General features: G+C 33.2%; 1 protein-coding gene across 2 annotated transcripts in view; it reads right to left on the minus strand.

The window, feature by feature from the left end:
• Nucleotides 1-12051: 12051 nt before the first annotated feature.
• Nucleotides 12052-25872, minus strand: part of LOC132724250 (fibropellin-1-like) — a 29075-nt gene continuing 15254 nt past the window's right edge. The window contains exons 13-33 of one of the 2 annotated variants that reach the window (XM_060709082.1): nt 25549-25662; nt 24903-25016; nt 23375-23488; nt 22589-22702; nt 21825-21938; nt 21525-21638; nt 21100-21213; nt 20699-20812; nt 20377-20490; nt 19875-19988; nt 19221-19358; nt 18521-18700; nt 18094-18270; nt 16006-16182; nt 15522-15698; nt 14822-14998; nt 14197-14373; nt 13867-14043; nt 13351-13527; nt 13009-13179; nt 12052-12220 (exon numbers count right to left, since the gene is read on the minus strand). In XM_060709082.1, coding sequence (XP_060565065.1) covers nt 12066-12220; nt 13009-13179; nt 13351-13527; nt 13867-14043; nt 14197-14373; nt 14822-14998; nt 15522-15698; nt 16006-16182; nt 18094-18270; nt 18521-18700; nt 19221-19358; nt 19875-19988; nt 20377-20490; nt 20699-20812; nt 21100-21213; nt 21525-21638; nt 21825-21938; nt 22589-22702; nt 23375-23488; nt 24903-25016; nt 25549-25662 — 3023 coding nt within the window. In that variant the 3' untranslated portion in view covers nt 12052-12065. The remainder of the gene's footprint in view (nt 12221-13008; nt 13180-13350; nt 13528-13866; nt 14044-14196; nt 14374-14821; nt 14999-15521; nt 15699-16005; nt 16183-18093; nt 18271-18520; nt 18701-19220; nt 19359-19874; nt 19989-20376; nt 20491-20698; nt 20813-21099; nt 21214-21524; nt 21639-21824; nt 21939-22588; nt 22703-23374; nt 23489-24902; nt 25017-25548; nt 25663-25872) is intronic. The other variant, XM_060709084.1, reaches the window with a different exon arrangement.

Consider the following 25872-nt stretch of genomic DNA (forward strand, 5'->3'; position numbering starts at 1 on the left):
TCCGGGGATTTGTTTTTATTTAAAATAACCCGAATGCATCAATGTTAACTTAGAGTTAATTATTAACATTTGCCTTTGCATCAGTAATTTATCAAAATAAATTATTCTATAACTTAGATTAAATCAAATTATTTATGAAGTTATGGTTTTTTGCCTTTCGCAGACTGAGCTAGCATGCGCAAATTGTTCCTTTCGTTTCTCAGGAAATATCGTATTGTAAAAGGTCTTTTGTATTGAACATTAGTCTGTTAGTCTGTACAACCATTTCTTGTGTCAGGATTTGCTCATATCTCTCATATTTCATTGTGTCTTAAATGAAGCAACCGTGTGTATCGTTCGATGTACAAGTAGATTCACTATTTCATATTGGGATATGTCAATCAACTCAGATTATATCGCAGTACCAATAAAGTATGCGTTAACATCTATTAGTTGTTAGATATAGATTTAAGAGGCACGTAATAAAAGATAATTTAGAAACATTGCCTGATTTTTAAATAATTATCTATAGTAATAAACTCCATTCTAGAGCTCGGCAACTATTTACGGGGTCAACGTTCCCGTTTCTATTGGTTTATCGCCTTTCCTATGAAAGTGTTCTCACCGACTTTAAGACTATGCCAATTAAACAATGTATTCCTTGTTATTTGAACATTATATATAGTTCTCTTTATGCTTCATACAACTAAGACGCTATCTGTATATCAAACTATTACGAGCTCTCTTTTAACTGTATCGAACGTTATGAATACGATTCTATGACTCTAATACAATTTGATATGTTACAACTATCCTGGATGAATTTTAATTCTTTTTAACACTCTGGTTGATGAGATGGTCAATGATATGATTCATTGCTGACGATTCTTTCTCTATTGACAGCACATTAAAGAATTCTAAGGCCTTAGGAGAGTTAACACCGTACAAAAGTGGGATCAAAGAAATTCACACAAGAGGTGGTTGTATAAGGTAAGTTTGATTTTATAAAGCTTGAAGCGGAAAACAAAACAAAAGATATATGATATCCTTATGATATTGTCAAAAAAAGTCATTTTCAAGCCATTTCTTTAAACGGTTTATACTACTTGTAAATCAAGCTTTAGAAGAGTTCTTATGGTTAAATAAGTGCCAGATCTGAATCAAAATTCAGTAGCAATTGAAATAAACAAAGACAAGTATTAGGTTCTAACATACTGTACTATATTGCACGTTTATTTACCTTCGATACATCAGTGCCGAATACACGAGCCTGCAAATACAGGTACTATTTTGCTTGATATATTTTTCAAAGGTCGACCCCATAAGTACCTAAGACCAATTATACACAAGATCATTAAAAAAAGGAACAGAACACTTGTAAAATGTTTCTAATCCTACCAAAGCAACACTTTATTCCATAATCAACTGTTATATTGGTTTTGTTACATCGGACAGTATATGTCATTTGGCCAGCTTTCGAAGGGAAATAAGCAACTGAATATAGGAACCCTCCAACGTCTCACGTCATAGCTTAACTCACTGGTATTTCGTCCTTGCGTTATTATGAGTCCATAATGCTCTGTTGAGTATTTCTCTGAATACCCAACCGTAGCGGCTCTCGAAGAGGTTCGTCGAACTGCTCAACTTTTTGGGTGATTACACTTGTGTTTAATCATGATTGAGGTCTTTTTTGCTTTTACAAAATATGGTACAAATCATACGTTAATCGCACATCTAGAAATTGCAATAGCACTCCTGGTGATTACATCCCAAAACTAATCTCTGTAAACAGTGTATTTTTAAGTTACGAAATGTGTACGTTTAGTGTATTGCACCGTCAAGATTCTCAAAATTAATTTAGCCACATATATTTTCGCAATTTCTTCTTCAAGCAGAATGGCAGTCGAGATGTTTTGCTCTGCTAAATGCGAAAGAATTGCCATTGAGTTTATCGTCGGATTAAAGCTCTCATGTTTTCTTTTTCTGAATAAAGATAATGTTCTGGCAACGTGGCCTCCAGCCACTGCAAAAAAATGTTACATTTGAGCCTTGGCGTGTTAAGGCTTAACGCGTATCCAATGGCACGCGTGTCACCAAGTTCTCTATTATGATTTTTGTTTGTTTTATTTTTGATGGCTCTCTCTCGACCTGTATCTATGCGCTCTTCCAATAATGTAGAGTATCATTTGTTACAATTCATCAATTTACAGTTATTACGGATCTGTGCTTTTTAACAAAGAAACAATGAAATTGTTATGCATTTATAACTCTCCTCACCTCTAGATGTATAGTAAATGTCATGATGATAAGTGCAACCGTCATTACGATTTTCGTTTAATAAAAAATTATTATTATTTTAAAGGCATTTTTCTTTATGGCTTATAACCTAGTGCCTTATTTTCTCAGTCTTTTAAGTGTTATTATGATTTTAACTTTAAAAATTATATCTCAACAGGAATGAATGTCGCGCCTGCCCTTCAAAGTATGATGTTTCTCTATTTGATACTGTAAAAAAGCTATGCAACTGGGCATGATACCGTAGTTGTTGTATTGTAAGAGAAATTTAAACTATATAAACAGTTTATTGTCTTTCCAATTTTCCTTTTATTGCACGATAACATTCATTAGAATAACTGTGATATTTAAGAAGTATTTATGTTTGAACTAACTTAAAAATAGGTGATAATACACCCATGTATAAAATTCACAGCCCCAATATTATACACTGACGTTTGAAGGAAAGCATTGTTGATTATAGATAAATAGAAAATATATTTATTCTAAACATCTTCAGTTTTAAATTTCTTTTTCAGATTTGAAGAGAAAATGACGAACATATGCTCACGTGCAACCTCTTGTCTAACTTTACATGTTAATTTGTTAATTAAAAGGAAATAGTTCCTTAAAGACAAAAAAGAAATCATTAAGTTATTCAAACATCCTGCTCTCTTGGCTAACCAAGGTCAATCATTTCTATTATGTCGTTATTATATATTTCAAATATTTATTACGACAGGGGTCACATTTGCTAAGGTTTCATTCATTACGTGACATTGTAAATTGGCAAAGGGCAAAAAGAAAAAACAAACCGAGGCCTGCATATTTCCTTATGTTTATTTTGTTGGATTAATGCTTACGAGGGATCACTTTTGTTCCAGGAGGTAGTTTTTTGGCAATGGAATTAAGCGCGAGTATCGTCATTTTTGTACATACTCAGCTTTCCTGTAACAATTTTCATAGTTGAGACTTGCGAATTGCCGTATATCTTAAACAGAATTGTAGATGAACATTAAACAGAATATAAAAGTAGATCTTCTTGGTAAATGGCATCGAATATGAAAATAATTGAAAATAAGAGAAAGTCACCAAATTCTGTAGTATTCATGAGCCATGGCATAGAATTGCTCTTTTCTTGTCTCTTTCACGTTCTGTGTCTCTCAGAACATCACGTGAGAAAGAAGTGGTCATTAACGTAAAAATTGGTAATCACCGGTAACATATCAGCAGTTTGGTTATTCACCACCGATAGTAGTGACCAAAACGTGCTTGAAAACCGTTAAATAACGCATATTTTATGGCCTAATAATTCATACCTATCTGAATTTTGCGAAACTCAATTTTACTGGTGCTGAGAACATTGTTTGAATCATCAATTTAAATTATTGATCCTCATCTCTATTCGCGAGATACTACTCGTTGGTTTAAAACAAAAAAAAACAATATATTTTAATAAATACCAAACGATAATATAATGCTATAGAAGGATTTTGAAATAAATGTAATGCAAACACCTTTACTATCGCGTCTGAAGAAAGGCAAAGGGATACTACGCATTGGAATCACAAGGATGCAATAAAAATAAACTTCCGAAAAAATTTGTTAGTTTTATAATTTAATGATTTAAATAAACATGTAGCCAAACGCAGAAGAAAACTTACAAGTCTTTTTTAAGGTAAATCGCTGGATACATAGTTTTACATCCTCTTCTGTCAAAAAACTTCAATACAAGCGTTTAGAAAATTCAAATAGATAGTATTCTGTCTAGCACGAGCTTCCACTCTGTTATGTTACATTGCTATTACAACGTATCATGTTGAATCATCGCATTATTTATTACATACTATCGAGTAATTGTAAAAATAACTGTCATTACACTTGAGCGTGTGCGACATAGATTATACCGAACTTATATAGATATGAAGTTATTTTAACAAATCATCTTCAAAAAGAGTATTTTCATATAGTGTCAAGAGTATAACGATCATGAGTATATAGAACTCTTCATAGTAAGTTCAAAAAGAACAGGGACAATACAGATATAGCCCACTTTATTTCTGAACTTCACATGTGTGAATTTTTTTACAAGGCGTGACATCGAATTATCTTGCCAAGTGCATAAATTGCCATAAATAGGTATGAGAAAGAAATGATGCGTCACACAACTATACTCAGTTACAAGTGTTCACTTAAATACAGGAAAATTTTTAGATAATCATTGCATACTTGGTATCAAATTTAGTTTCACACTTAAATAATTTTTATTATTATCAGAACTTTGATTAACTGCGGGAATAAAAAGACTATAAAACTGCAGAATATTAAGCTTTTTGTGTATTGTCTATTTGCCTTTGGATACTTTATTTGTTTACATAAAACATCGTTCAACAATGTTTGCGCAATATCACAGATTGGGTTAGACATAAAAACGCTAAAGAGTCAAATTCAGCAACGTAAATTATTCCGTCTTACTAATTTTACACACCCTTTCACAATTTCTGACAATTATCCAAATTTCATAAATTAGAACATGTAGGAGTGGTCAATACGATTCTACAATTGTTAATATCAAATGCCTTCTATTTTTGTTCCAGTAAGTATAATATTACTTAGTAGTACACAAGCCTGCAAAAACTTCCAATTATAAATTACATGCCAATTTGTTTGCACCGAGTAGTGATGAATACTGAATGAACGTCCAGAATATTTATGACATCATAAAAAATCAAAGTGAGAAACAAGGTTTAATTTAAATTAAACTCATTCATTATTAAAACCAATAACCACACATTGCACAGAACCAAAGTACATAATCAAATAAAAGGTCCTATACTATAAAATAGAAATAATACAAAATGGAGTTATCTTATCTTTCGCATCACCAAAATAGATAACCAGGGAGGGAGGGGTGCATGTAAGAGCCATGTTTTTCTGCATTACAGAGATTAAATATGGTGTTTTCAAGATCTTTATTCTTTATTTTGGTTAAGGTAAGATAAACAAAGCCTAAATAGTATTTTTTTTGCGTTGTCTTCAATTCATCAAACAATATCAGAGTGTGCAATACCCTAAAATATTAATCAGAACATGTCTTTTAATTGAGTAAAGTCTTTGATAATAATTAACTTTTACTGCGTTATGGAGTATCTATGAAGTGCTAAGCAGTACAAAACAAACATTATGCAACGTTTAAATAAAAGAATATCGAGAAGTGAGTGAGATCTCTTCAAAACAATATATTCAAATTCTAGCATTGAAAAAATTGCGTTCACGGTTGATGCACCGCTGGACTGACTTAACCAGTATTCAATCTTTCAACCAACCAGGTGTGCCAGAACACACTCAATATTGATAATTTAGGCATCGATCATACAAGTAGGACCGTTAAAAATAGCACATATCGTGAACTTTTTAGTCTCGATCGTTATTACTCTGAACGATTTCCTGTTAGCTTATAGTGAGTCTATTCTGACTTATATGATGTCACTACTCGTATATTCACTTTATCAGTGCTGCTCTCTCTTCATTCAAACTCTAGTTCAGGGAAAGCTCTCGGATTAAAGTTCCATTAATACTAATTTTGGCAAAATGTAATTAAGCGAATATAATGTACCCTAATCTTGTTGAAAAATAGTATACAACGGTAAACCATGACTCAAGACGTATATTATAACAAGCTTGTTCTTACATTAATATCGGACTTCCACATCGTTATGTTACATATAATCTTTAAACAACCAATATCAATACACATTATCAATTAAAACTAAAATTTCAGGCACACTAAAAAATTCTTTGCTTAATTTAAACAGTAAGTTGATTGTAAAAGTGAAATAAGATGGAAAAGCTGCTACTAAAAAGAATGTTAGACTTCAATTTGTCTCTGAGCGCTCGTATATGTAGCTTCAATCTTGAAAATATTTTCAACTATATATATTTTTCAACTCTGTACAAACAAACAATCTTTAAATTGGCTCATTGAGATAAGCGATAAGCTGGAACGTACAACATTTAAATACTGCTCACATAACTATAATGTATTACAAATAAGTTGTTAATATTGTGAGTTGGATATACTCTCTCGCATGACGCTTTCAACGATTTTAAACTTGATATCATTTGCATCAAATACAAAGGTTAAATACACAGCGATATTAAATCAATTCATTTAATCATTTTAAAACAGTAGATATGTATTCACAGTATTTTCAATTGTCTTCGTTCCTTGTCTGGTACGGCTTTTCAGGTGTTTTCCTTAATCGTAGCTCATTGCGGTATTCAGACACAGGTGGTTAATGGGATTCGGCCGTAGAACTTTTTCTTCCCAAATTGGATCACCTGTCTTCTTTGGCTTCTTTGGGTGTAGGACTTGTTTGTTGTTCTTGTAATTGTTCCGGTGGAGTCAGATCGTCAATGGAAAGTTGATCATCGCGTCGGTTATTTTGTTGATGAGAGTCGTCGCCTAGTTTGCCAGTTCCGTAACCCACCATCCTTCAGAAAATCATCTAACTACATAAAGAAAAAAAATGGTCTTTAAGTAAAACCACCTAATATAACGTTTCTTTCATGCAGTCATTCATCGTTTCACATTTTTTACGATCGTGCAATTTTGAGGAGACCAAACGATACCATGTAGCATATAAGGAACTTTGAATATATGTTCTCTGCTTTATTTCCTTGTTCGACAAAACGGCCTATTCATCAAATTTAGTTTTTGCAATAAAAACAAATGTTTATTAATATGAGATCTACTCTATGGATATTCATTTACAACCTGCTATGTCAACTAGCCCAAAGATTAATTTCATTTCAAGGTATTGTACATATATATATATATATATTTTTTTGGTATTAGTAAATAACAAATTTCTACAGATCAAGAAAGATGAATTACATTGTGTGTAGGGTCCTCACGTAGAGCTCTTCTCATCGCCTAACACAGCCTTAAGCAGTTTCTCTCTGTTGTCTGTATCTCCAGTTTGTGTGAGGTGTCGATTTTCTCTCATACGGATAAATGAACGTACATCAAAACCTTACGAGCGTTCAGATGTCATATCTTTCCTTTTGTCCAAGTTCATTGTTTCGTGCTTGTAATCTTTATTTCTCGGCTTGAATTTTCTTCAGCCTTGGCTTTTCGAACCGGCAAGCTAGGTTTCTTTTAAGTCTACACGAACCCCGTCGGATCGTTCCTCTTCTCTGTGGGCGGCATGATTAGGCACTCCACTTCGTTAATTTATCAAGCATTTCTAGTTTTCTAGTGAGCATCTTTGAGGCTTTGTCTCTCAGTCTATTCCAAGTTCTGTTTTTCTTTATGTCTACTTACGTGTGCCCTTGTGTTCTCTGAACTAGCTGTAGTAAATGCAGCTGATGGTGGACATCTAGCTCTTTTCTTCTTTACAGTCAAGAAAAAGATCTGGAAAATCTGTTTTCTTTTCAGGAACTTCCGGTTTTGGCTCTTTTGGCTGAAGGAAAAATTACTGTTTGGAAAATTTAACATTTCCTTTTTTCTATGCATACTTATTGCAAAGAAGTGTGGTGAGGGAAATATTTAAATTTCGTTTGAATCTGTATTTCTATTAAAAAATATCAAAGGGATAAAAATACTGAAATGTTGTAAAATATGGATAGAAAAATGGCTGTTTTCATTCATCGTTTGATTACTTGCAACCTTTTAAAGCAAACATGGCTAGTTTTATTGATGTTAACATCAATCTGCAGTTAGTGGTTTCACGGTTCATAATGTGCCGGTATAATTACAATATGAGGACCAAAATCTTTAAATCCCACTTAGTTATTAAAGTTGGATAGATAAAGCTGTTGAATTCACGAATACAACCGAATTCCATAAAGAGAGACTATCACGTTTCATGCTCCCGGATTATCAGTAAACGAAGTTTAATTATCTTATCATTTCGATGTTCCTACACCCTTATCAACCTGAGACAAAAAGGAGCTATATCAGGACACAGATAAGATAATCTTAGCTCCCGGTTTCTTGGAAATATTCTTAGATACACAACACACCAAATGACCTAGGATCAAAGACGTACAAGTCGCGAACCAGGTAATTACAACAAGACACCAAAAGGACAAGGTCGAAGAGAGAGTGCTAACCACATCCGGGATATAGCTTGAAAAAATAAAGATCATGTAATAGTTTATTTTGAGAAAGGTATCAAATTAAAAGAAAACATGAACATTCAGATCCGACAAACCAATTGATAAATTATATTTTCCTCCGAACACTAGCATCTAGTGTTTTTCATTGGATTAAGAACATTTTATATGGTGACCTACAATGTTTCTATTTAGTAGGTCAGTTGTTGACGCAATAACAAGAACAATTTGAGAGCCATTCCTCCAAAAATAAATTTTCATCGTTATTTGCTTCTTCCCTCATACAAAGGATTTTAACGTTTTACACAAATTTTTTGGTGTTCCGATTGTCCATATTCATCTGACAAACATTAAATGATGATTGTCAGCATTGCTCCGGCATATTTTCCTATAATAGAGATCTTACACGACCGTTTATCTTAAATATGCCTTTAATTCTCTGACTTGACATATGCATGGTATAACAGTGCAATATCTTAAACTAAGACTTTGAAGTATTCCTCGAGTGCCATCCTCATGCTTCTCATTCTAAAGAGAGTGGGAATGGAAGTTTGGGCACGTTGACAAATAGTACACACGCAGCGCTGTCTTATACTGGTACTGTTTTACGGATGAAGGACTCACTCATGGAGTATGAGGGCCTAATACAAGAATCAGCTACAAACCTCGTCCGCTCCTCAAATCATTAACAAACGGCCACCCGGTCTATATCTCTCTCCGTAAAGTCTCTCGAGGTAAAACTTAGTCATATGAGCACACTTATTTAACGCCATTCTCGCTTACTGTTATTGATAGTGTGGTATCTATTTATTTTTAGATATAATTTTTAACCAGATATTAATACAACTGCTGCGTAAAATATCGAGACATAATATACGCATACGATGCGCCTTACTTAAGGAACGATTACGAAGTAATTATATATTGCCTACTTTGGTCCTGTCGTTTATTTTAGTCCAGGGGTTAACCCAATTTTAGGCCACTACGTAATTAATCTCTGAGTTCGCAGAACTCAATACAAATGCTAACCAAGTGCAGCCACAACAGATCTTCCGTTAATAAAATTTGAAAAATTCTAGGAAATGTACCCCAAAACTACAACATATTCAGGCGCAATTTTCATACACCATCGCCAACCCCCCGATTGACTAGACCAATGTTCGGTTTTGATTGCACCCACATCGCGGAACGTAGTGTTCTCGAGCCCACACATTACCAGCCCTTTACGATCCGTGTCCCATCTTCAATGCTAAATCAACCCAACCATATTTAATATTCGGCAATGTCGCGGCATTCTGGGAAAAATGTCAAATAGACCAAGGTGACCATAGGTATTACAAACACTAGGCGTTTACTCTTATGAACACTACATCTAGCAACTTGTATGTGCTTTATCTCATTCTTGACATATGAGTCACCCAACCGATAAGGAACTCAACACAACTCTTCGTTTCCTTCCCTCAAAAAATGTGTTTTCGACATTCAACTTTTCGGCAACTTCATAAAAATCCAGGGAACTAGCACAGTTTAGACGAATGACCACTCTTTTTTAATATTAAAACCTGTGCACGGTGCGATTATTTTAAAGTTAAAACAGAACTGACTCTGTTATTTTATTCCTCGGTATAAATTCTCAATTTCCTGATATATTCAGTTATGTCTGTGTTAATTGTATCGGTCCTTTTCTTATAAAATAAGGAGATATTTTTTTTTGATTACTTACCGTATATTTTACCACTCAGGGGATTCACTTCCAAGCTCCATTGTTGAATACATGGAGGTTGGCGACTTCCTCTCGGCAGCACCGACCAAAGCGAATCCAGTGTTACAAACATTATGTGTATAGCTACCAATGAGGCGCAAAGCACCTCTTACTTAGTTTGAACGGGTGTTGGACTCATTGGGCAGCCGCGGTTCTCCGGTTTGGACATCCTGTTCATCAGAAACAAATAAGTGAGTTCTGCATGGCAATAAGACTATTATTTTCTTTGTCCGGTTGATTTGCGTGCATGCAATTGACTTTGCAGTAGATTGATGGCTGTGATGATTTATACCTTGCTTATCTGGCAATTCATGCAATTCTTACGTGAGAATCCAGCATTCTTTTAGGAGTTGACAAAAAAAATTACATAAATCGAAGCAAAGTTAAATAACCATTGTATCAAGCTGAACAAGAAAAGTTATGAGATTTTTTTCATAGTGCCACATATGGAGTATCAGCGGAACATTCAGCATAGTTATAACAAACCGATGCTCGTCACATTTATAAGAGTATTCTCATATGGGGATACACGTCCCGCCCCGTCGTTAGTATTTTACCAAATAATATACAGGATTATCGCACATATGACATAAAAGTTGATGAGTCATTGAAATTTATTTTCTTCCTTGATATTTTGATTTTAACATGTTTTTATTTGAAACAAGATCCGTATTCCATTGTCAACAGATATACCTGTAGTAACATTGTGGTGCAGGTTCCATTCCATTTTCCTGTATCAGAGGAAACCACGTCCTGAGTACCTGCGACCAATTAAGGGGGACGTCCTCCCTGTTGTCACATGGAGTAAACGCGGCTCATATCGCTGTCTCGTCTCGCGAGTAATAACATCTCGTGTTAATGTTTGAAATCCCAGTTGTTGTTTGCGCGTCACATCCGCCGCAAATCTTAAATTATTGTTTGTGTATCTGATACTCAATAGAAGAGATTTAATAACTTTAAAGTTAATTACGTAAGTCAAGAGCAGACTATACATCATACCATGTACACTGGCAGTGAATGTTGAAACAAAGCATTTTTTTCAAATTATATGTGTTATTTGTTCTGAACAAAATAATTATAGGACGACATGTGCGGTTTGTCGACCATTCGTATACCGCATTTCACACAAAGAAGAGAATACCAAGAGAAAAGCAAAATATTAATTATTCGAGAGGCAATTTTGCAATACTCCAATTGTTAATTGGCTATTACCAGTAGGCAACTGTCAATTACAGAATCGTAATGTTGTCCGGTAAGACATACAGATAGACATCTGTCGCCACCATTGGCCGTGCGTCCCAGTATCAGTAAGAGGCCCACTATCTGTAAGCATACGACATGCCAGATTCTACGCATGCACCAAACGCCTGCTCACCTCGTTAGAGGCTCTCTAAAAACTGTTTAAGAAATTCATAACATCTAAACTTGGTCTGAAGCGTTCTCCTCCTATTTAAGTAACCATAATCGCTCACGTTGTACTGTTTCAATTGGAAAACTATTGAGTTTGAAATAGAGTAGAAAGAAGCTCTTCATAACCATCAATCTTATGAGTCACATGCCGACATAGCTTATAAATAAGTAAGGTATAAAACAAGACAGGAAGAATATACACAATACATAGTCAGTGTATAAACCTAATAGTTTTAATATTAATGGCAGGCAACGATTTCTTTACAATAATACAATTATCTTTCACTGATTTTTAATTTTAAAGGCTTTTGTTTCTTTTAATCAGTTTTTAATAATAATGATTATATGTATAAAATTGAATCATTATTATTATATATTACAGATATGAATTTTATGTTACGCTCTCAAGTATCATTATCTTACTAGTAGTACGAGGTTAATGACAAATATTGAATAAAATATCATTAACAAGTTGTAGTTAATCACAACGATTAAGGCATAACTTATAAAGCAAAATGGTTCATTTGTCCAAGAGCCTTGTATCCTGACATTCTATCCTGCTGATTCCACTGATATAGTAGCCGTCATTGCATGTGTACGTGGCTGTCGCCGAGACCAGGGTACCAGCTGTGTACGTTACCTGACCGTTCTCAACAACTGGTGGAATTCCACAATCTGAATTATCATATGAAAATAAACTGTTGGATCAAAAAAGTTAAACCTTTTCTAAAATAAATACACAATACAATCCATTTCTACTATTTAAAAGATTTCTGTGAATATCAAATGTGATTTTGGTAAGAAGACTCGAATTTTTGGACATATGCTTAAAACTTAAAGAGAGACACAGGCAAAATTTCCATTTCTTAGTTTTGAATTTTTCATTCATTATTCTGTAAATGTCCTCAAATAAAACACTAGACTGTCACAGGAACAAAACTTTTCTCCCTATAAAGAATAAAATGGTGGTTTCCTAACTTGACCCTCGTGGGTCAGATTAGAGCATTAAGATTAGATTTCACAATAGTTGTCACAGTGAACTCTGGAAACATTAAAGTACATGTCAAAAGAATGACTTACATTTTCAATCATAAAATTTCCTCAATATCTGTTTTGTTTTTAAACCAGTCGGTGATTCTGTCGGAGTCTAAATTTTGTTCAAACATATATTATAAGATATGTTCACGCTTCGAACCCAAAATAAATAGAAACTATACAGAAAATTCATGCTGTGACTTTAAAAAATGTCATTTTAGCGTGATCTGAGAATATAAAATCATTTTAATATTTTTGTCAATAATTTGCCTGAGTATTCCTTTAAAGTTAAAAATGAAATCATTTGGTCGGTAATCAATATTGTTTTTATGCATACAAACATAACAAACAAGGGCAAAGTTCAAATACAAGATATCAGCTATATTTTAAAACATAACTACTAAGTAACAGCAAAAATAATATCAGACCTAGTCTACATTCTGGAACGGTTCCCCAAAAACCAGACGCTTCACAAGTAACATTCGGGTTTCCAACCAGGCCATAGCCGGAATTACATTCGTAGATGGCGACGTCACCAACCTGACTACCAGACGGTGTCTTGGAAACAGCATGTGGAACTGATATGGCGGCATCACAATCTAGCAAATAGAAAATAATAGGAATTATACATGTATATACTCTTTTGAGTTTAAACTACATTTAAAATTTTTTACTATATCGGAAGCGTGTACCATAATTATTGTAATTATCAAATATAAATCAAAATTTTACTGTGCTTATGTGTTTGTTAATATAGATAACTTTATTACCCAGAATTGTGCACACGGGTTGGTTGTCGCTCCACGAACCGGTTGCCAGGCACACTCTTGAGGCAACGCCGGTTACTTCATATCCGTTGTCACATACGTAATAAACAGTTGAACCATAGATTGTGCCCACTGAGTAGGAAATACCTCCATTTACAATATCAGCTACAAATCCACAATCTGGAAAAATAAATACAATCTGAAGATTGCCCGGAAAGAGAACAAATAAAAGCTATGTTATGGTTTTACATTTCTAACCGTTAGGTAATAAATGGAGGAGTTAATTTAAGAAAAAAAATAGCTCCTGAACCTTATGTTGGACCAGTTGTTATTAAAAAACATTTTGAACGAAAAAGACTTATTCTTAAGTCAGCACATAATCTTAAGTTAACTTGATATCTACAAGTTTCAACAATTCAGATTTCGCTTCAACATGTATGAGAAATTATACTAGATTTTTTTCAAAATTATATTTCAGTGCAAGCTAATCTCGTGCTGGGTGTTATTGTTATTGCGTACCAAGAATTTCACACGTCGGGTCAGATGCACTCCATCGGCCATCATCTTCACATGTTCTTGTGGACACACCGTTGACTTGGTAACCAGAATTGCACGAATATTCCGCTTCTTCGTTATATGTTGTTCCATGTACTGTCAATACCTGACCATTTTCAGGATCTGTTAGTGGTCCACAGTCTGAAACAAATCATGGTGGTCTTAAAAGTTTAAAACATTATTATGCAATAATATTATCAGTATCACATTTATATTTGTTTCATATTTTCTTATATAAGCTTATGCTATTTTAAACAAATTTAACTTTAAGTACACGCATGTATCAAAATTAACCTTTAATAATGCATGTAGGGTTTGAATTATCCCAGTCTCCCGTGTTGGTACAATATCGTTCTGAGTCTCCTGTCAATGTGTAGCCAGGGTTGCATGTAAACACAGCAGTTGCTTCAAACAGGGTACCACCTGATAAATCCACACTGCCAGATGTCGGTGATTTCAAGTTTCCACAGTCTGAAAAATAAATCATAGCCATATCAAAGTAGCAATGAAAATCACAGTATCATATTTCAAGTTTGTAGGAAAAATTGATAACAGTTAACACTATGGACAAAAGTTATTTAAATAAATTCCTTTATTTACATTGTATGGCAAACATTTTGAAAAGAGAAGATCCGATCCCTTAAGAATAATAAAACGAAAACAAATAGTTGAAAATTTTATTGAGCAAACATAACAAATGCAACATATCTCATGCCCCCTAGAACAGGCTAATTTATTAGGGCAAACCTCTTTTAAACAAAGACCTCAAAGAAATATTTTTTTTTAAAAAAACGGACAACTTATTAAGCTGTCACTCGGCTCTTTACACTTTGTTTTTAGTAATCAATATCTGATACAGCCACCGAAATAACAAAGATTTCCAAAAAGCAAATTGTTTTAAAAAGTTTAACTTTGATACCTAGCCTGTCACAGGTTGGAGCAGATGAACTCCACGAGCTGTCAGCTTGACAAGTTCTCTGAAGTACACCATTAAGTTCAAACCCTGCGTCACAGGAGTAAGATGCCGTGTTGCCGTATGACGTACCAGAAGAAATATCAACATTGCCATTAGCAGGATTAGTTAACACCCCACAATCTGTATCAGTCAATAAGTATATCTTGTCAGGAAAAATAAATACTTCTACAATGCATGTTATTAGATCATATCTCTTATTTTCATTTCAAAAGTAGGAAAATATTGATGGTAAAACATTCCTTCAGCAATATATAATAATATCCTGGTCAAGCATATTTTTAGACACTTCTGAGTTTACAGGATAATATACCTTCACTGTTTTGCTAAAAAACAGATAAACCTTCATTAGAAACATTTACTACTCTGATTTTTAATAAATAAAGGATATCTAGTTATAAAAATTAACAAAATTCAATATCTAATGCAGCAAAAGTGTGAAAAAAGGTAAGAAATCCGTTTGCCTAAAATACCATCGTACCCCGAAATAAAAGTAAACATATTTACTTTTTATCGTGCAATTTTCTTTTAAAAATAAAGAAATTAAATAAATATTACAGGGCGTCAGCGTGACATGCTGTTTTTTTCTAATTTTCGGTAAAGTACAAGTATCTTATTTCTGGTAAAGTATAAGTATATTATTTACCATTTATTTGACATACTGGGTCCGTGCCACTCCAAGTCCCGGACGCCTGACATCTTCTAGTACTGGATCCAACCAACGTATAGCCAATGTTGCATGTGAATAAAGCATTTGACAGGTATGTCGTACCTTCACTATTGTCAACTGCACCATTAGCTGGATTTGTGAGAAAGCCACAATCTGCAAAGCAAGCATGATATATCTCACATGTTTATTGTAAAATTAAAGAATAAGTAGAACTTTTATGAAAGATACGAGTAACACAATTTTACCTTCGAAATTTTAGCTAAACACCGAAAAACCAAAAGATGACGATAATGTGATTTATAACAATTTTTAAAAAAGAGTTTAATATCCATGTACTTATTATCGCAAAAGTTTAGTAGTGTGAATGATGAGCTGCAAGGACATAACAGAATCATATTGAATTAAAGTCTGCGATTCCCTTTGGTTTCGTTTAATCAGTACATGTAGCTTGGAAACATACCTTTTATGTTGCATGTTGGCTTCGCACTATCCCAAGAACCGTCCTCCAAGCATTCCAGACTTGCAGCTCCGGCCATGTCGTATCCATTGTTACATTGAAATACTGCCACACTCTCATAGGTCGTACCATCTGTTAGATCGACATTACCATTCGCTGGAGCAACAATTGTTCCACAATCTAAATGTAAAATAGTACATCTAGTTACGTGACGCAAAGAAACGAAATCTAAATATAAAAGAGAACAACTAGTTACGAGAATCAAAATTCCGAAACTGCATATAAAAGAGAACATCTTGTTATGACAATCAAACTTCTGAAATAGAACATCTCGTTACGAGAATCAAAGTTCCGAAATATAAATATAAACATCTCATTACAAAAAACAATGTACCGAATTTTAAATATAAAAATAAACATCTCGTTAAGACAATCAAAAAGTATCAAAATAATTTTTACTTACCGGGAATTGCAACCTTTTAAACTATGAAATTATGAAATATGTCGAAAAGAAAATCCGATTGTCCTGATTAATTTATACCAATTTTGATGAAAATAAACACTATTGCTCTAGAAAGTCAAATTCATTTTTATCTCAATAAATGAAACAAAGGATGTTTTAATGAAATTTCTGAATGAAATGAAGTTGTACATACCTGGTCATTGTTGAGTTCACTATTTCTCTAACATACATTTATGAGGAGCTAAATAATATGGCATGAAAAGCTGAGTCAATCCATGAGAGTTATTTCGTGCATAAGCTAGATGCAAGCTAGGTAAAAGGCTTGTGAAATATATAAGGAAGAAAATGATACGCATGATAAAACTATTTAAAAAAAACATGTTTATAAACTTTATGAAAGAAATACCTTCAACAACAATTTGAAATGAAATAAATGTATGGAACAATGCTTTAAAATAGATAGGTTATTTTAACTTACTATTACTATGTGAAACATTTTTACGGTGACAATGCAACTTCGTATAAACTTAAAATTGTTTTAAAGATATACTATGCTCAAATTTGATTTTTAAAAATGTTAATAATTGCTACACAGTCTCTTTCTATGTATAAAATAAACATGTATCGACATCATTTAAAGTAGATATGTTATGTTTTGAACTCTGCACACTATGGGTTGTCACAATATGAATATATAGTGTCATTAAAAGAACTGGCAGTTTTTTAAAGAAAAGACCAACTTAACTTGACCCGTAATAGGAAATGCAGCTTCCCACACACAGTTTATTCATTATTTTATTCAAATTAAACATATTAAGTAAGAATTTCATGGATTTCAATACATTTCTAAGATAATAATATTTTACCCAAATTTGAGCATAGTATATCTTTAAGGTATTTCCAGTCGATGAAGTTCAGATATACTATATCTTTATTCAGGAAATCATTATATATCAAAATGTGTGACATTTTAAAAGTAATAATAAAATGAGTCTATGTCATTTTAAAGAAAAGTTATTGCTTCCTAACTTATTAATAAATTTCTTAACAGAGTGACAACTTTCGCCAATTATGTTTATGATATCAGCTGTGGATAGTATAAAAAAGAGTTTTGACTTATTCATCTCAAAATGTAACGCAATCTAGACCTAATGAAACAAAAAAAATTAATTAGATTTTAAGAAGTGATGTATATGCAGGTAAGCAATAACAAATACTAGTTTATTTGAATCCCTTACATACATATGAAAATTATGTAAATGGATAAAGTGGCATAAGGATTAACATAGCACAACTACAACCTTTTAAAATATGTAGAATTTCAGCATTTAAATTAGCCTTTCAGAAAGTATGCTTTATAGTTAGTTATTCATTAGTATGCCAACTAGTTCTTTTTTGAACATTTTAATGTTTATAGAGCTTATAGAATGTTTGTAATTAATGATTAGGCACATTGTAAGCAGGATGTGCAGTAATGGATGAGGCATAGCATATAGGCATTTTCTAATGTGGCAATGTAATGCACAATATGCATATATCGTATAGCAGAATATGTATAATGAAGATGCGCTAAGATGTATATCATATCAAAGCCTGTATCAGTTAAGACAACAACTCAAAATACAAACCGTTTATCTGACAGACAGGGTTAGCACCGCTCCATACACCGGTATCTTGGCACGTTCTTGTAGCATCTCCTACCAAGGTGTAACCAGTGTTACAAGAAAACTCCGCAAGACCTTGGTACAGTTTATTTGGAGTATATTGAAATGCGCCATTTAGAATAGCTGCCACGCTACCACAATCTGACAACCAAACGAATATGAATATCATGGGAAATAGAAACTGTTATGTATCTGTATTAGATACTTTACTGCGAGAATTGTCACAACAAATTACAAATAGAAAATTAATTATGAGTTGATATGTTTCTTTCAAAAAGATTCAATTAAAACATAAATAATCAATTATAAATTTCAGCGATGTGCATTGAATGGCTGATGTGCTTCCAAAACTTTGATGTTGTTTCAACATTACATTAAACTGTTGACATACCTTTGATGACACATGTAGGCGTTGCCCCATTCCATGATTTGTCTGCCTGACACGTAACTGACGACAATCCAGTTAATGTGTACCCGGCATTGCAAGAAAAGTATGCTTTACTTTCGTAATCTGTTCCTTCACTTGTGTGATCGACAGCACCGTCTGTAGGCGGAGTAAGCGTTCCACAATCTAGTATTGTAATTTGTAATTGTTAATAAGATGTCTTTAAAAGTTCTAGCGTGATTGTCACAAACAAGTTAAATTTTAAATTACTTCATGGTTATTAAAGCTGTTTGTCTGCCGGTATGCAAATATAATTATTAATAAATATAAAGATTAAATAAATTGATGTAAAAGTATATGTATTATATTAGTAGTTAGTACACACAATATGACTGAATTATAATTTTTATCGCTACATTTCCGCATTGTCACAAACGGAAAAACGACCTTATTTTTAAAATCTTAACATATTTTAGCTGTAATGTGCTTAAACAAATGCTTGTCCTACCGGTATTTACATAATTTGTTCATTTCACAGCATTCTTATATTGGAATTTCGTACAAATCAGTATGAATCTAGAGGCAAAATGCTTTAAGATGTTTTGAAATTTCTTTTATAAAATTATATTCAAAACTAATTTTATATTAAGTACATTTACTAGTTTATGGTTTACAAACTATCAGTATAACATAATATAATACTAACCAACACGACTACATGATCCTGTTGCCCCGGTGGGGTCTTCATACCCGGATTCGCACACGCATATACTGCCGTCACATTCTGCATTAGCAAGATTGTCACAAACGACAGCTCTTGCTGAACAATCGTCACCTAGTTCACCTGAATGCATATTTTTATAAATCATATATCAAAACAATTTTAGCAACCTGGACTGAAATGCTTCATATACAATCATATATATATGCAACGAGCATATGCACAAAATTCTTATTGGTTGTTCAAACAGTATAACTATGTCCTTTGTTACATTATTAAAATTTTACTTGACTTATTAAAAGAGCACTTAATACTAAAAAAACTCAAATTTAATATATTGTTTTTCTAATCAACTTCATCATAATCATTAAAATTATGACAGATTCAACATCAGTTCGGAATGTTGAATCGTAGCATCAAAATAGTCAAAATTCTGAAAAATAATATATCAAAAGGTTGGCTAAATTTGTGAAAACTGTGCCTTCTCTTCTAATAACTTGCAACTTAATGCTAGGAATAAGAACCGTGCCTGCTTATGTCTCAATGAAACACACACAGGAAAAGTTGCTATGCTATCTAAACAGTATCCTAACGACTTTAAACTCAGCACAACCTAAAATTATAGCATTTGTTACAAACCTGGTCGACAAGTTAAGCCAGTGAACCCGTTGTTACATGTGCAGATGTATCCGTTAACTTGGTCAGTGCAGGTGCCCCCATTCTGACAAGGAGACGATGCGCACTCATTAATGTCTGATGAAGAAAAAAGAGTTGAACTTAATTAAAATTCATATTATATCCAACACCATGCATGCGTTTGATCTTATAATAGTGATTTGAACTTTTATGTATTCATACAAAAAAGTTAATAAAGTTGGTCGAAGCCCTTTCAACTGAATCACAGGACGAACGGAAATCCTCTCTTAAATTGAGTATGCATTATAAATCGGTAAATATGATTTAAATTGTCAAAATTGCAGCATTTTAGCTGATATAGTTTTAAGTTTTGATAAAGGCTCCTGTAAAGTTGAAGTTAGTTTTTTAAGCTTTCCTTCAAATTATAAAGTTGTTGGAAGTGATAATGTTTTTTTTTATAAACGAAATGAGTTTTGTCTCTAAGTGGATATAGAAGCAGATTTACCTGTCTGACAATATCTGTCGGTGTAACCAGCAGCACACACACAAGTATAATCATTTATCTGATCTACACATGTAGCACTATTTTGACAACTATGAGAAGCACATTCATCAATATCTAAATACAGCAAAAAATAAATAAAATAAAAATCATTGCATATTATATTTTAATCAGGTACATGTATAAGAGAAAAAAAATATTGCAATTTTATTAAAAAAAATTGAAAATTACATAAGTACTTCAACACTGTTAACTTATCTAATAATATTACTGTTTACATCATTCTAAAACATAGAAATCAGATCATGAAAATGGTAAAACATACCAATTTCGCAGTAAGTGCCATCATATCCCGGTACACAGTCACACGTGTAGGCATTTATACCATCAACACATGTGGCTCCATTCTCACACAAGTTACCAATACACTCGTCAATGTCTTAATTGAAAAGAGAAAAATCAATGATATTTATAGCATTGTAATGATTTAAAAGATCGATTTTTTATTGGCATATATTACATGTACACACGTTTTGCATATTCCTTACTTGGTCAAACGTATACATTTTAATAAACAGAGTCACTGATGCGTAAATATTAATTAGAATTTAGCATAATTTATTGTTAGAAATATCAATTACAAGCTAAGGCAAAATATTCTAGAGAAAATGACAATATACGAGTGAATATATAATGAAGGACCATTTAGGCCTACAAAGTACTCACTATTTTCGCATTCATCACCGTTGTAACCAGGTACACAGTTACACGTGTATTGGTCCACTTCGTCAACACAAGTTCCACCATTTTGACACGGATCAGAGTCGCATTCATCAATGTCTGAAAAGGTTTACCACTTATATATATAGTTATGAATTTAAGTAAAATTAAACCACACGTATTTTACAGACGAATGTCACACGTATTTCACAGATCAATGTCAATAACATAATCTAAAATCACAGAATATCAAATTAACATTTTGATAACTCATGTCAGTTTATTTAATAATAATGCGTCAGGTAATAAATATTACAATTTAAGAAGCATACAGTATTGAAAAATTGTTTGATCTTGACAAAAATCGGCTTTGCGAAAAGATACAAGCTGTTATTCCAAATATAAGTCATTTTTAAATTTACGATACTTACTAATGTTACAGGTTTTCCCATCATACCCTGCAACACAATTACACGTGTAGTCGTTGATACCGTCGACACACGTTGCTCCATTTTGGCAAGGGTCGGGGTCACACTCGTCAATATCTGAAATTCACGGAATTTCCTTAGTAAATCACATACATCGACTAGATCTTCAAATTTTATGCTTTTTTACCTCAATGGAGTTCCGTTACATGCAAAACACGAAATCCAAAGCAAAAAAGGGGACAAGGGTAAAAATCAACATTTTAATCATTGAATTTGAATTGTTAAGTTGATAAATTGACTTACTTGTTTGGCACTCTTTGTCTGTGTAGCCCGCTACACAAGTACACGTGTAGTCATTTACCTTATCAACACAAGTAGCGCCATTCATACATGGATCTGGTGAACATTCATCTATATCTGAAACAGAAAGAGCAGCGCATCTATATTTAACATAACCATAAATGTTAGTATTTATATCTTCTTGAACATATTTTATATTATTTCGAAAACTATATAATGTACTATATATGAAGTAGCTTAAAAAGAATATTTGGCATGGATGTGGAAATACTTAAGAATAATGTTAACGACACATCTGAAACCAATATCTTTGTAACATTTAATCTAAAGAACGTCCAGAGAACGTCCAGAAAAATAAATTTGAAAGTGTTGCAAACTCGGTTTGGTTGAGCCTGTTCATTGATGTCAGTGATAATTGCAAACCATCGTCCATGCGCCCTAGCACCGACTTAATTAAGCAATACTCACCATTTTAACATGAAATTGGTGAAATTTTGAATTTAGAAACATCCGCAAATGTGTTCATACGGCGGTTCATACAAAGCCTATTGATGAATTAAATAGAATTAGCAAATGCTCATGTGACCAGAGTATATTTTTGGTGACTTTTTTTTTCGGAAAACCCACTCCAGAGTATTGCAAAATTTGGAGAAGGAAGAAAATTTAGCTTGTTGAGAGAATAATTTTCGTACATTAATATATAATCGTATGCAATATGACCTTAACAACATGACAATTAAAAAAAAAGAATACAAGGCGGAACTCACTAGTTTGACAAAATGTGTCGGTATATCCGGCAACACACGTACACGTGTATTTATTGACACGGTCTACACACGTGGCGCCATTCAAACAAGCATGGTCATCACATTCGTCAATATCTGCAAACAGATTTTTAAAGTATAATATCACAGTACATTGTATTTCTTTATATCATGTTTCATTACTGTACAGTAGTCGATACATTACATTATGTTTATTTATATATATTTTAATAATATCAATGTTGATTTTCAATCAAATAAAGAAAGTAAATGTAGATCAACATTCATTTTTTCGTGGATTAAAGTCACATTAATAAAAACATTTTTAGTCTTCTTAATACAGGACAAACATGAACTTTATAATGTATTTCAACATGTGAGAAGCATACTGTCTCAAGAAAGTGGCACTAAATGATAAATAAATGTTAGAAATGCAGTAAACAATACCGAACAAAACTTATAAAATCCAATCGCTTGTTTAACATCTTTAACAAATAGTTACATGGGAGGTTAATGCAGTTTATTCAAAATACCCATTCAATTTTGCATTAACTTCCAAAAAGATTTATCCTGATTACAGCTGGGTTTAACATTAAAATAAAATTAGAAACATGTATTATATCGATATAAGATATCGTGTTGAGCATTCAATTTGTACTTTCAATCAACTGAAATATCAAGAAGATTTTTGAACAACAACAACATAAAGCACTTCTGAAAAAGTGTGTTAAAATCATGGATAATAGTTACTTAGATTTTTCATGTTTTGGTAAGAAAATGTATACTAACCTGTCGCACAGAATTCCCCCGTATATCCGGCAACACACGTGCATGTATATTTATTGATCCCGTCAACACATGTTGCGCCATTCTCACATGCATGACCAACACATTCATTAATATCTTTATAAAATAAAATTATTAATCTATTTGTATTAAATAATTCAACATTTGCCAAATAATATGTCAATTCCTTTCACTCAGAATTTTCAGCTGTATTACTGTAAAAGAGCCGCGTCACGACAAAACCAACATAATGGGTTTGCGACCAGCATTAATCCAGACCAGCCTGCGCATCCGCGCAGTCTGATCAGGATCCATGTTGTTCGCTATCAGCTTCTCTACTTTTAATAGAGTTGGTAAGCGAACAGCATGGATCCTGATCAGACTGCGCGGATGCGCAGACTGGTCTGCATCCATGCTGGTCGCAATCGCACTACGTTGGTTTTGTCGTGACGCGGCTCAAATGATTATGATCGTTGTCTTTTTCGAATATAAACACGTGTAACAGTGTTTCATAAGGAAATGTATTAATATAGGTAACCAGTATTTTATTAAGAAAACGTATTAATATAGGTAACCAGTGTTTCATAAGGAAACGTATTAACATAGATAACCAGTGTTTCACTAAGAAAACGTATTAATATAGGTAACCATTGTTTCACTAAGGAAACGTATTAATAATATAGGGTAACCAGTGTTTCACACACAAAAAAAGAGGATCAGTGATCACATGTGTCGCCTCATGATGGCCAATTTCATGTTGGGACCAGTTTTGTGACAGACGGAGACGTGATCGGAGTAATGGCGACATAAATTCCTGTAAAGTTAGGATGAAATTGCCCCAGTAGTTTATGAGGAGTAGTGAGGACAAGTTTTGTGACTGACGGACATACAGACAGTGCACAACTAGACTTGGTACTGATCATTCCTGTAAAGTTTGGATGAAATTGCACCAGTAGTTTATGCAGAGTAGTCCGGACAAGCTTTTGTGTATCTGGCAACACACAGAAAAAAAAACACATTTTTATCAACATGTGCAACATGCGCAAGGACTTGAGCTACAGATCAATCCTGTAAAGTTTCATTGAAATTGCATTAGTGGTATAAGAGAAGTAGTCCGGACAAACTTTAAAAATAAAAATTATTAAAGGGCCATAACTCTGACAAAAATCATTGAACCGGAAAATGCTGATAATGTGCACAACTAGACTTGATACTGATCATTCCTGTAAAGTTTGGATGAAATTTCACCAGTAGTTTATGAGGAGTAGTCCGGACAAGTTTTGTGACGGACGGACAGACGGACAGACGGACAGACAGACGACGGAGAAGTGATCCCTATATGTCGCCACTATAGGCAGACACAAACCCAGAAATTCAACACAAGAAAAATATAAATTTAAGGAAAACGGAATTTTCACTCAAAGAATATATCAATGCCAGTAAGATAATTAATTTCCGTACGACTTGTATCAGAGACATATCATCATCACTACATGCACTTTTAAATGTTATACAATCCACATATACTTACTGTTCTGACAAAATATCCCATTATAACCATCGACACAGTCGCACGTATAGTCGTCTATACCATCAACACAAATAGCTCCATTTTGACACTGGTTAGTTTCACATTCGTCTATATCTGTTTGTAATGACATGTTACATTGTTACTGTTGTGTTTGTTTATTTAAAATTTATAAAGTCTCGAAAAAGTAGGTTCTTATAAGCAATTTAGCTTTAAAATGCAAAATAAAAGAAAAAAAGATTCCAGGTGAGATTCTGCAATAAAAGCTTTCAAAATTGAAAATAAAACAAAATCAACGCGATGTTCCCCAAAAGCACACTGATTCGCTTTGAAATATAGCATGCAGTATCACCCTGTCATAAACCATAACTTTTATAGCAAAAAATATTTACAATTAATAAGTCTCTCAGAGCATATCTTGTCAGAGATTTAAGTACTGTTTACGCTAGTTATTCATCAGATTGAAATGGTCTTGGAAGGGCAAATCAATTTATGTTGTGTCCAAGACGTGTTATGGTTCGTACTCCAAAATTTCTGAGTGACAAAATAATAGGATCGGACATTAAATACTTTAGAGCCTAAACACGTGCAGCACACGTGTAATTATATGTTAGAAGTTTATACATGTTATAACTTCTTTTTTACTTACTTGAAGTACAGAAGGTGCCTTCCCAGCCTGCGGCACAAACACATTCATAAGCATTAACTCGGTCAACACATGTAGCTCCATTGTTACATGCATGTGAGTCACACTCGTTGATATCTGAAACAGTTGAATCATGCATTTTACTAGTTTTCATTCGGCATAAGTCTACAAAGTCAATAAAATGTCAATAAAATGTGTACAAACATTTTGCGAATATAATACGCATATGGAATATGTTGACTTACAAACAAATTTAATCATGGTAAATTAGTATATCGGCATTCAACGTACCTTTGACAATTTATAAATTTGATAAGAATTGCCAGG

The sequence above is a fragment of the Ruditapes philippinarum genome, unplaced genomic scaffold (genome assembly GCF_026571515.1).
Source record: "Ruditapes philippinarum isolate M1 unplaced genomic scaffold, ASM2657151v2 ctg1525_1_1_1_1, whole genome shotgun sequence".
Lineage (NCBI taxonomy): Eukaryota > Metazoa > Mollusca > Bivalvia > Venerida > Veneridae > Ruditapes > Ruditapes philippinarum.